This window comes from Pogona vitticeps, chromosome 1 (assembly GCF_051106095.1).
Source record: "Pogona vitticeps strain Pit_001003342236 chromosome 1, PviZW2.1, whole genome shotgun sequence".
NCBI lineage: Eukaryota > Metazoa > Chordata > Lepidosauria > Squamata > Agamidae > Pogona > Pogona vitticeps.
Genome location: NC_135783.1, coordinates 267,958,735 through 267,971,329, shown reverse-complemented (window position 1 = coordinate 267,971,329; position 12,595 = coordinate 267,958,735). Strand labels below are relative to the sequence as shown.

At 41.2% G+C, this 12,595-nt stretch overlaps 1 protein-coding gene across 8 annotated transcripts in view; it reads right to left on the bottom strand.

Annotated features, from left to right (window-relative positions):
• FAR1 (fatty acyl-CoA reductase 1) overlaps positions 1–12,595 on the bottom strand; it is a 55,430-nt gene that overhangs the window by 23,627 nt on the left and 19,208 nt on the right. For all 8 annotated transcript variants that reach the window (XM_020797185.3, XM_078383973.1, XM_020797186.3 and 5 more), the window contains exons 3-4: positions 5,604–5,779; positions 2,903–3,082 (exon numbers count right to left, since the gene is read on the bottom strand). In XM_020797185.3, the coding sequence (XP_020652844.1) occupies positions 2,903–3,082; positions 5,604–5,779 (356 nt within the window). The remainder of the gene's footprint in view (positions 1–2,902; positions 3,083–5,603; positions 5,780–12,595) is intronic.

Below are 12,595 nucleotides of genomic sequence, written 5' to 3'. Positions count from 1 at the left end.
TCCACCACATAAGACAAATCATCATGCCTTACCATATGTTGCTTTCTGAACACACATATATGTAGAAGTGACCATTTCCAGGCAAAAAATCATGCTAACCATTGTATTTTAAAGAACTGATTTCATAAAAACACTAGGATTTGTTAGTACTAAGAATCTAAAGCCGGTTCCTACATGAACTAAATAAATTTAGAAATACTGCCCTACCAAAAACAAAATAAAAAGTGTATTTTCATAATCAAAAGGATTAAATGATCAAGCTTAAGAGTACTTCACCAAAATCCTTTTCATTATGCCTCCCATCCCACATCAGTCATGTTACCCAGTGCACAATTGGACATGCCTATACTAACTTTTCAACATATAACAAATCATCACTAAAAGCTACAACAGTGTTATGCAGGTAAGCATAATGAACAGGATTGGTCCTTCATTTTTTGGAACCCTGCTTGCTGTTGTATAATGTAAACAAAGATGTAAGTTTTGGTCCATTTCTCACTAGTAAAAGTCTCTGCCCCAATTCTTAGGGGTATGTGCACTCTGGCTTAGTGTGTGCATATGCCCCCTGCAAGAATCATGCTAGGGGGTCTTTACTGACAAATGAGAAATAAATTCAAATGACAAGTGAGGAATACACTCAAAGTATTCGCGAAGGCTTTCATGGCTGGGATCTAATGGTTGTTGTGGGGTTTTCGGGCTCTTTGGCTGGGTTCTGAAGGTTGTTCTTCCTAACGTTTCGCCAGTCTCTGTGGCTGGCATCTTCTGTGCTCTGGTGTAGTTTGCTTGGGAGTGGATTATTTATGGCTGTGAGATAGGCTTTTCTCCTTTTCAGGAGATAGGTGATTAGTGTGTCTTGTTGTGAGTGTATTGTTGTGATAAGGAGGAGAGAGTATCCGTCACTGTGATTGATGGGTGTCATTAGCTGGTCTTTTATGTGTAGTGATCCCTGGTCCTTGTGGCTGGATAGAGTTCGTGGACCTGTTGTACGCTGTATTTTTCAGAGCTGGGATCCAAGTTTTGTTGAGTTTCAAACTTTCCTCTTTTTTGTTGAAGTTCTGCTGGTGCTTGTGGATTTCAATGGCTTTCCTGTGCAGTCTAACATAATGATTGCGGGTGTTGTCCAGTATTTCAAAATAGAATTTCATGTCCAGCTTGTTTTAGGGCATGTTCAGCTAATGCAGATTTTTCTGGTTGTTTTAGTCTACAATGTCTCTCATGTTCTTTGATTCTGGTGTGGATGCTTCCTTTTGTGGTTCCAATATATACCTGGGCACAACTGCAAGGTATCTGGTATACTCCTGCAGTGGTCAGGGGGTCCCTTCTGTCCTTTGCTGACCGTAACATTTGTTGTATTTTTGTGGTGGGCTTGAATACTGTTTGTTGGTTGTGTTTTTTCAAAAGTTTCCCCATGCGGTCCATGACCCCTTTGATGTATAGCAGAAATACTTTATTTGTGGGTGGCTGTTTTTCTTAAGTTCGGTGTTGTTTTCTTGGTTTGATGGCTCTTGTGATTTCATTTTTAGAGTAGGAATTTGCCTGTAGGCCCCAATTCAGATGGTTGAGTTCAGTGCTGAGAAACTGAGCTTCACAGTTCCAATTTGCACGGTCTACCAGTGTCTTATGCCTCTTTTTTGCTGTGGGTGGTGGTTGGAATTTTTGTGTAGGTACCGGTCTGTGTGGGTGGGTTTTCTGTAGACCTTGTCTCCCAGTCGGAGGTCAGTTTTGCGTAGGACCATGACATCTAAGAACGGGAGTTGGCCCTCTATTTCTTTTCCCATGGTGAATTGTATATTTGGGTGGATGCTGTTGAGATGGTTCAGAAATTCTTCCAATTTTTCTTCGCTGTGGCTCCAAATTGCAAAGGTGTCATCCACATATCAGAACCAGACTGTGGGTGCAAAGCCTGGGCAGGTCTTTCGAAATGCTCCATGTAGAAGTTTGCTATAACCAGGTGAAGATGCTGGCCACAGAGACTGGTGAAACGTTAGGAAGAACAACTTTCAGAACATGGCCGAGGAGCACGAAAAACCCACAACAACCAATACACTCAAACTTTGCTTGAATTATGCAACAGTGAGCAAAATCCTCATCCACAAACTTACAGTGTACAAAGGATGATGTCATCATCACACAATGGGAATATTTAATTTAAGTTAATTGAAAGCTTCCTGTCCTCCATCTTCAGGTTCCAAGACTCCCCAAGGTTCCCTTTTTCCTTGGGGAAATCTTTTAGGACCCCAAGGTGGTAGGAGAGCCAAAAATCATCACTGGATTGCTACCATGGGAACTGATCTGATGGCAATTTTTGGCTATTAAAAACTCTTTTATTCCTGATTACAGCCTCCAGTGACATCTCCCATGATGCTCCAAAAGGTCCCACACATTTGGAATAGTTTTGGTGAAGGTACAGAGGGGGCACAAGGAAAGGAGGCATCAGCAATAATTCACCTCCTTTTCTTCTTCCATCATCTGAAATGCTTACAGATCAGAAACCAGCTCTGATCAGAAGCCCTTCCATGAGAGGAAGACAAGATCTGGATCAAAGCCAGTACATTTAAGCAAGCAAGCTAAATGTCAACCTGTGCTCTGTTTCCAAAGTAAGCCATAGTACTAAGCAGAGATGCTTCCAATACGTCATAAGCCAATGCAGAAGATTAGCCTATACTTAATTTTTTAAAAGAGAATAGGTCAATTAATGTTTTAAAACTAGTAAAATATATGCCATATTTGATACTCATCTGGTTTACTAAGTTTCAAAATAATATTAGCTACTTATATACCATATACAAATTAATCATCTCAAATTATTAGTAAGTCTCATCAAGTTCAGAACAAAGATCCAAGAATGAGCATTTTTATCAGTTCAAAAGAAAATTTCCAACATTTTGAAAACACAACATACTCCAGAGAATCTATCAATTTCTTAGGATCAACTGGAGGTGGATAGATAACTTCATCAATGTGCTTTTGGTTGCAGTATGCATATGCTGTTGAAACATGGATAAACACTTCAAGATTCTTCATCCTCTGAGCCAAGAAGAGAAGTTGTTGTGTTGCAATTACATTGAGCTGAACAGCATCCCTGTTTAAACAAAAGGAATTACATGAGCATCCTCTAAACAACTTACAGACATTTTCTTAGTCTGACCCATAATTTCTTAGTACTTGTTAAACTTCTGACAAGGTGGTGGCAGAAAATGTCTTTGATCTCAATGAATAAGAATGGCCAGGGGCCCTTACAGGATTTGCCAGGATGGTTGCACAGAAGTAGTAAAATTAGGCTGCCAGAAAAACCTGGAATTGATTTTTTCCAAACACGCCTAAATATCATTTATTCTTTATATGGAAACTTAGAAACTGGAAAGAATTCTATTTTGGGTTCAGAAAATCTAGTACTCCCTGATTTTGAATGGCATTGTTCTTCTGACAAACTTATTTCACATCTAAATTCCTAGAAAATTACAAGAGTGGGTAGATGTCTCTTCTGCTTCAAAACATGTTCTCTGCATTTTATAGCAAATGGAAATACGTAACAATAGTAGGGTCCCAAGACAAAAGAGAGCAGTTGTTTTGACTGATAAGAATTCCCTTCCCCAGGCACTTTTGTGTGTGTTCTGTGCCCTCAAGTTGGAACCAAGTTACAGCAACCCTAAAAGGGCTTTCAAGGTAAGTGAGATATTTAAGGAGTGGTTTTACCAGTTCCACTCCCCCGGTGAGTTTCCATGGCCAAATGAGGATTCAAACCCTGTTTTCCAGTTGTTTATATGCAGACTAACATAGAATATGGAAAGAAAGGTCAAAGTGTCAGACCCAGTCTTTCAATTCCCTCTTCTTGGTTTGGTATTAAAACAGAGAGAAGCAGCAAATTGTGCTGCATTTCTGAGAACAGCTCCCTTGCTCCAGTTTTTGGGACTCGTTTTATTTTAAAAATTGATCAGGATAGAAGCTTAGAGAAAGTGGGAACAGGGTGCACAAATTACCTAAAGCTGCTATACTACCGTATTTTCCTGAAAATAAGACAGGGTCTTATATTAATTTTTGCTCCAGAAAACGCATTAGGGCTTATTTTCAGGAGAATTTTAAATTTTTATGTACAATCTACATATATTCAAATACAGTCATGTCATCTTTTTCTGGTTGCTGCACAATAGTGGAGGGCGGGGTTTCACTTTATTGGGGCTTATTTTTGGGGTAGGGTTTATATTACGAGCATCCTGAAAAATCATACTAGGGCTTATTTTTAGGTTAGGGCTTATTATCGGGGGAAACAGTATACTTAGGTTTTGATAGCTTACATATTGTGAAGTAAGACTCATTGCAAGTGCTACTTGAACAATGAGATATGCATCTTTAAGGCAACAATGGCTGAAATCCTGTCACACCATTATGTATGCATGTATGTATTCAATTCAATTCCTTTATTATGATCAGGCAATAATATATTTATTTGGTTGGTTGGTGTATTGCCCTATTAGTGCATATCTGCTATTCTGGGAGGTTTTCCAAATAAAATACACAACCCCTGCTCCACTCCTGTATATTAACACAATCAATATGGTGTTCTACCAATTTGAAAACAGTTGGCGGAAAAAAGATGGAAATTTTAAAACCAATGTTAACAACATCTGGGGTTCTTAAGGGCTGCTTTATAGACGTTTGTATTTACTAGTTTCCTAAATATCAGGAGGGCTTAAGCCTGGTGCACCTTGGAAACTTGTTCCAAAGAATAGGGGCCATCACTGAAAAAGCCCGATTCCTTCTTTTTGCCTTTCTGGCTTCCTTCAGCATGATCACATTTAATATCATGGATTGGGAAGAGTAAGTGAAATTGGTAGCTGTTTTCTGGGAGAGATGTTCAGACAAGTATCAAAGCCCTAAAACATTAAGATTATAACCAACACCTTGAATTGAGCACAGAAACTTAAAGGGAGTCAATTTAGCAGAAACAAAACAAAACAAAAAGAACAAAAAAAAAACCCCACTGGTTTGATTCAAGAAAAGATACTGCCTAAACATTAAAACAGAAGTCTTTCCTCTAAGAAGCCAGAGACATGCCAGATTCAAACCACTCAACTTCTACAATTACAAGCCTCAGAAAACAAGATTTTAATGACATACAAGATTCAAAATATATTTATCAAACATGCAGTCATGATGACTAAACTACATTTGTAGTTTACTACTTATAACTCAAAGAATGAACTATCTAAATAATTTAAGAGATCATACAATACAGATTTATAACATGACTATGTGCAAATAAATTTGCTCTTCGTTTCATGCATATAATCTCTAGAGAAGTCTCTGTATACTAGGCTACAAGTAATTGCACCTTTCCAAATGCCTTCTGTAAAAGGAATAATAATCAAGCAACTATGTATTCAAGTGTCCTCCTTGAGATGTACTACAGTACTTTTAAACTTGGCTACTTCTGCCTTGTTTAAAGTACACATAATAAATGTGTACGCTTTTAAAGTGTGGCAACAGTACTGCAGCAATTTGCGATACAGCACATTATCCTCTTATAACGTTTATGAAGTGATTTTTGGAGAGGTATCAGAACACAGTCATATTTGTTCTACATTAATGAAACATATACTCACCTTAAAATTTCATTGAATCTTATAGTAGCAGCACAATGAAATATAATGTTGGTACACTCTATGAGATTCTCCTTGTCCTCCTCACTAAGGGCCATTTCTGTTTCTGTCAGATCGCTAGCAACTGCTATAATTTTTTGTCTAAATTCTGGCTGTTCATCTCTCAATCTGTCAAACAGCTGTAAAAACAAACAGACCCACACATTCAGGAGACACAACGCAAGGCCCAAATGAAGAAGTGTTTGAATGTGTCCTATGACTAATACATTCCTTTCACAAAATGTTTCAGCATATTTGTTGCTTCATATTGAAAAAATATAAACCAATATAAAACCTCTCTTTACAAGTCTGCAATGGGGAAATTACTTAAACATAAGAAAACTAACCCATGTTTAAAGCAAAAAAACTTTTAATGTGCTTTGGAAAGCTTTTATATTTGCACAGAAGCAAAAACATTTGAAATTTCCAGCCACTGTCACCCATGTCAAAAACTAAAATTACTAAAGTCTTTCTGCTTCCACTGGTAGCCAATTCTAAACCTTTGATTCATGATAAACCATGCAACTCATTTAGGTGAAATTCCAAGAGACTACATGTTTTGATGTCTGGGTACAGTGGTGCCTCGAATAGCGAGCGCCTCTATTAACGAAAAAACTCGGGACATTTTTAAGCCTTGATTAGCGATTTTTCCTATGGGCGATTATCGGATAGCGATCTTCAATGGTTTCAATGCATTTCAATGGAGGAACTGCGGTTCGTGTTCACTACTTTTAAAGGGTTTAAAGTTAAGGTTTAGGGTTTGAAATGAGATTGTAAAGTGCAGTTAATAAACCCTGTGTTAACCCATTTTGACCTTGTTCTGACTCTTTGTTAATTTGTGATTGATTCCCCCCCCCCTTGAGATGCACTGAATAGGGTTCAATGCATTTCAATGGGGGAACGTGTTTTGAATAGCGCGGTTTCCTATGGAGATTTTCCATTAACGAGGGCAATTCATTCCAAATGGAACGGATTAGCCGGCTTTCAATGCATTTTAATGGGAAACCACATTTCAAATAGCGAGTGTTTTGAATAGCGATTTTTTTTACCGAACGCATTAACCTCGCTATTCAAGGCACCACTGTATTTATGTTCTTTTTAGACTAGGCTCCATCAATTTGCTTATGCCCAATAGGACAAAACAAATTTGAATCTGTGTATCTTCAGTCACTGAAAGCATTACAAAAGTATTTTAGAAGATAATACTGCCATTGTACTCCGACTTCATAATTCCCCTGAGGGAGATTTAAGTTGGGACTCTGCTGTGGCTAAACACAGTTCAGGTTTCCCAATCTTTCAGCCCCATATAAAATACTGAAAAAATATTGTTGCCTACACCACTGGTTCTCAAATCTTGATCCCCAGATCTTCTTGGAATACAACTCCCAAAAATCCTGGTCAGCGTAGCTAGTGGTGAACGCTTCTGGAAGTTTTAATCCAAGTACATCTGGGGACTCAAGGTTGGGAACCACTGTTTTCTGCACAGGCACACAAATATTTTTCTCTGCTTTCTCTTACAATTCCTCTCATTCTGACAGCCACTGCCAAGGGAAATATTTCTTCCTTGTTTAACTTTATGAAAAATAGAACAGAGGGGTGCTTCACAATCACCATGGCATACTTCCAATGGTACCAGGATACTTCTAGTCGCCACACTGGAAATCAGGCTCCACAGAATAATTATGGAGTGGCATTTAGCTTTCATTTGGAAACCTAGGTTCTAAGCAAGCATGTTGCACTCATCTCCAGAGGTAACAAACTGAAGGCTATTTAGCCATTCAAGTTTTCCTAGGAAAACATTTACTCAGTTTGGCATTTGCTTTCAAATGAAAATGGATAGATTGTTTGAAACACTAATGGAAATAAACACATTTCAAATAATATCTGCATATACACTTGAATTGTTGACACACAATACTGAGATTTTCCTGCAAAGTATCATTCATAATATTCTACATCAACTGTAAATAATGAAGGAAAGCGAACCAGTTATTATCCATACTCAGACAACATACCACTTGGGAATAAATTCTCAACAACTCATATAAATGACTCTTAGTTCACGTTCATCTTACAATATCTGAGCAATCCAATACCTGTATCTTGTAGAACATCTGAAATATACAAGTGGGACTTAAATGGGGGAACGTGTTCCCCCCCTTAAATGGGGGAATGCGCGCAACCATTTCGGGGCTTCTGGCAGCGTTTTTGCGCGCTCCCCTTGCTTACCAAGGGCGCGAAAACGCTGCGCCCCGGCCCCTTTTGGCTGTTCCGGCGGCCATTTTGGACCCGCCGGACAGCTGATGGCAGCCATTTTGGCGCCCTCGTTGTGCAAGGGGAGGGCGCGAAAATGGCTGCCGGCCCCTGGGAAACATCGCACAACGGTGAGTATTCTATGGCATTGGAACACATTAAACGCTGTTTAATGCGTTCCAATGCCTTTTTGTGTTCCGTAGTGCGATGTTTCCCACAGCGAAGGTTAATCCAGAATGGATTAACCTCGCTGTGCGGGGCACCACTGTACTTTAGTTTTAATATGTCCTGTATGTATATGTATGTCTTCTCTCCTCTCCCCTCTTTCCAGACACTCTATTCCATTTCTTTTCCCATCCTCTTGTCATTCCTTCCCTATCTCAATCTTTCAATTTACCAGTGAATACTACAACACAGAAGGGGATCCTTATAATATCCTTGGGAGGGGAGGGATATGCAAAGAATGTCTACCCCCAGTCTGGCAGTACATCCACTCTCTGGGGGGGGGGGTGGCTCTGCCATTCTGGCTACCTAATGGTGTTTGAATATTCTTCACTGAAGTTCAGAAACAGAATACAGTAGTATGTAGCTGCATATTGGGAATCAAGTTCCTATAAAGCCTTTGTATTTGCACAGTACTTAAAATCTGCATGGTGATCTAAATTTATTGAGCTGAAAAGTTCTATATGCATGAGATCTTGCAATTTTCTGGTCCTATGGAATTGCTAAAACCCCACTACTAAAAACTGAGGTGCCATTGTGCAGAATGTGGGACATCCCAATCCCCCAGAATTCATCTAGTACAAAATTCCACACTGAGCATTTAAGAGCACAAAGCTAAACATTATTAATCCATGTGAGACAGCTCCACCATAGCCCACCCATTAAAGTAAGATGATATAAAAATTTGAGAAGTCATTGTTTCTCTGTTGCAACAACTTTTAAAAGCTTCATAATTATTTGGTGTCAACTGCCTAAAAGTAAGATAACCACCTAGCTTTAAAACCATATATATCCTAATACTTGCAATGTTTATATATGAATTTTCAACAGTCTGTATGATACAAAGGAATCATGAGCCAAATAGTAATCTTTTCTGCAATTTGGCAAAGCTAATTTTAACAGCCACACTGTCAATCACTCATTATCCTCAGTTATGATTTGGTACAGTTAGCAATTTTCTGTGAATTATACAGTGGTGCCCCGCATAGCGACGATAATCTGTTCCGCTACATGGATTCGTCGCTATGCGGGGCAAAAAACCCCATAGGAATGCATTAAAACACGTTTAATGTGTTCCTATGGGGGGAAAACTCACCTTTAAGCAAAAATCCTCCATCCGGCCGCCATTTTCGGTGCTTCTAAAGCGAGGCAACACAGCGGGTGGCCATTTTGGAACCGCCGATCAGATGTTCAGCGCTCTCTCTCTCTCTCTCTCTCCACCCCTTGCAGGTCCAGCCTGGGCAGGGAGACTGAGGCCAGGGTCTCCCTGCCCAGGCTGGAGTTGCGAAGGGGGGGGGAGAGAGAGAGAGAGACGAAGTCGGCGGGGGTTTGCGAAGCTGTCTTCCCCACGATCTTTGCAAACCCCCCGCCTATCAGCTGTGCTTCAGGCTGGCTCTCCAGCCCGAAGCACAGCTGATGGGCGGGGGTTTGCAAAGATCGCGGGGAAGCCAGCTTCGCAAACCCCGCACGCTCTTTCTCTCTCCCCTTGCAGGTCCAGCCTGGGCAGGGAGACTGAGGCACTGCGCCGCCATGGCCAGGGTGGCGGCGCGGTGCCTCAGTCTCCCTGACCAGGCTGGAGTTGCAAGGGGGGAGAGAGAGAGAGAGAGAGAGAGAGAGGGAGAGAGGGAGAGAGAGGGAGAGAGAGGGAGAGAGAGCTGAAGTTGGCGGGGGTTTGTGAAGCTGGCTTCCCCGCGATTTTTGCAAACCCCCCGCCCATCAGCTGTGCTTCGGGGCTCTCTCGGGGCCTTTGGGATGATTGTGGGGAAGCGCTTCCCCACAATCATCACAAAGCGATTTCCCCCCATTTAAAACATCGCAATGTGATCGCTTTTCCCATCGCAAATACTTTATCGCTATGCGGCTTCATCATTAAACGGGGCGCTCGTTAAGCGAGGCACCACTGTATATGGGTACTGTTTATATTGTGGAAACTGGGGAGGTATTTCATATATAAATAATTTAACCCTCTATATAGCTGCAAGCTTGGCAGGAAGAGAAGACATCAATTAACTGTACCATAATACTAGCATTCAATGCTTACTAAATTTTTCCCAGCCACAGTTCAGGTTGCCCCCAGATACAGAATGGATTTATCTTTCATCTAAAGAAGTAGTCCTCCTTCCAAACTCAGAAGCTGTGGTGTAGTTTTTAGCTGAGAATCACACTATCCATTGATTTCAAAGAGGCAAACTGAAATCTACTGTGTGATCGTTAGAGGATTTTTCCTTGCAAATGGAAAGACATCCCCTGCAAATGTTTCTGAAATATATAGCATTCGTGTTGTATTCACTTTCAGTGAAATACAAGTGTTTCCCTGTTGGTTCTGCTGGACCTCTCAGCAGCTTTCAATACCATCAACCATGGGCTGTCTCTCTAGTATGGGACTTGGAGGCACTGTTTTATAGTGGCTCTGGTCCTTCCTGGAAGGGAGAACTCACAAGGGTGCTACTGGGGGACTCGTGTTTGACACCCCGGCTGACGGTCTGTGGTGTCCCTCAGAGTTCTGTTTTGACCCCTATGCTATTTAACATCTACATGAAACCACTGGGGAGAGGTTGTAGGCAGTTTGGGGGCTTGGTCTTTCCAGTATGCTGATGACACCCAATTCTATCTCTCCTTTCCATCTAAATCCAAGGAAGCCATCTCAGTTCTAAATCAGTGCCTGGTGTCAGTAACAGACTGGATAAGGGTGAATAAATTGAAATTTAATCCAGACAAGACGGAGGAACTCCTGGACAGTGAAAAACCAGATCAAGGGTTGCAGCCTGTGCTGGATAAGGTTACGCTCCCTGTGAAAACACAGGCATGCAGCTTGGGGGTGTGCCTGGGTTCATCTCTGAGCCTGGGTGCCCAAGTTTCATCAGTGGTCAGGAGTGCCTTTGCACAGTTAAAACTAGAATGCCAGCTGTGCCAGTTTCTTGAGAGGTCTGATCTGGCCATGGTGACACATGCCCTAGTTACATCTTAGTTGGATTACTGTAACATGCTCTATGTGGGGCTGCCTTTGGAAACTTCAAAGGATCCATAATCACAGCAGCCAGATTGTTAACTGGGGATGGTTACAGGGAATATGTAACTCCCCTATTACAGCAGCTCCACCACCTGCTGATCCGTTTCTGAGCACAATTCAAAGTGCTCGTTTTAACCTAAAAAGCCATAAATAGCTTAAGTCCAAACTACCTAAAAGACTGCATCTTCCTCCCAGGCATTAAGTTTATCAGGAGAGGCCTTTCTCTTGGTCCCACCACCCTCATAGGTGTGCTTGGGAGGGGGGGAGAACATAAGAGAGTGCCTTCTCTGTTGCTGCTCCGAGACTCTGGAACTCCCTTTCACAGAAAGCTAGGCTGGTCCCATCTTTGCTGTCCTTCCACAGACAGGCAAAAACCTTTCTTTTCAGGAAGGATTTTCCTTAACGGTCTAAGTGGGGTTTAAAATTGATTGTTGTGCTCTGTTCTAAATGTGTTCTAATATTTATCTCAGTTACTATTTTAATATAATACTAGTTTAATTCTCTTTTAATATTTATATACTTACGGTTTTTAGGTTTTAAATACTGTTTTAATGATGTAAGCCACCTTGAGTCGTTTTGGGGAGAGGATGGATAGATGGATGGATCTTCTACTTGGGGCCCTCCTTCTGACAGGTTGGGAGACTGTCTCCCTATGTTGGACAGGGCAACCTTTCTACTTAGGGATCAAGTTGGGAATTTGGATATGTTTTTGGACCTGGCTCTCTCGTGGGATTCCCAGACTGCAGCCATGTCCAGGACAACATTCAACCAGCAGACGCTGATTGTTCAGCTCTGTCCTTTCCTGGATGAGGGAGCCCTAAGGGCAATGATGCATGTGCTGGTGATCTCCAAGATCACCTACTGTAACGCTCTCTACGAGGTGTTTCCCTTGAGACTGATATGGAACTTAGAGTAGGTGTAGAATGTGGTTTCCAGGTTGGTGTTGAGTGTGAGCAAATTTGATCACATATCCCCAGTCCTGGCTTGCCTGCACTGGCTGCCTGTGAGGTTCCGGGACAGGTTCAAGGTTTTGGTTCTTATCTACAAAGTCATTCACGATTTGGGCTCTCATTACTTCCTGGAGCACTTTCCCTAAGAACAGCCTGTGCCACCAGATCTTCACAGGCAATGTTTCTATGGGTTAGAATGCTGAGGGAGGACTGGAAGACTCCATCAGAAATTGTGCCTTCTTGGTGGTGGCACCAGCCCTTTGGAACAGGTCTGAGTGGAGCTATAGCTGGCACTCAAGAGGCTACTTAAAACAGGGCTTTTAAAATAAGCTTTTAGTGGCATTGTTTAATGTATCTGCCAGAATTGTCCCTATTTGTAAAGTAGGAATGTCCTGCCTGTCTGTTCTTGGTATGTTGTTTTCATGTTATTACTGACTTGTTTGCTCTTATCTTTTTTTTAATTGACTTTTGTTGTTGTAGAATTTGTATTTACTTCATTTGTTTGTTAACCATACAGAGTA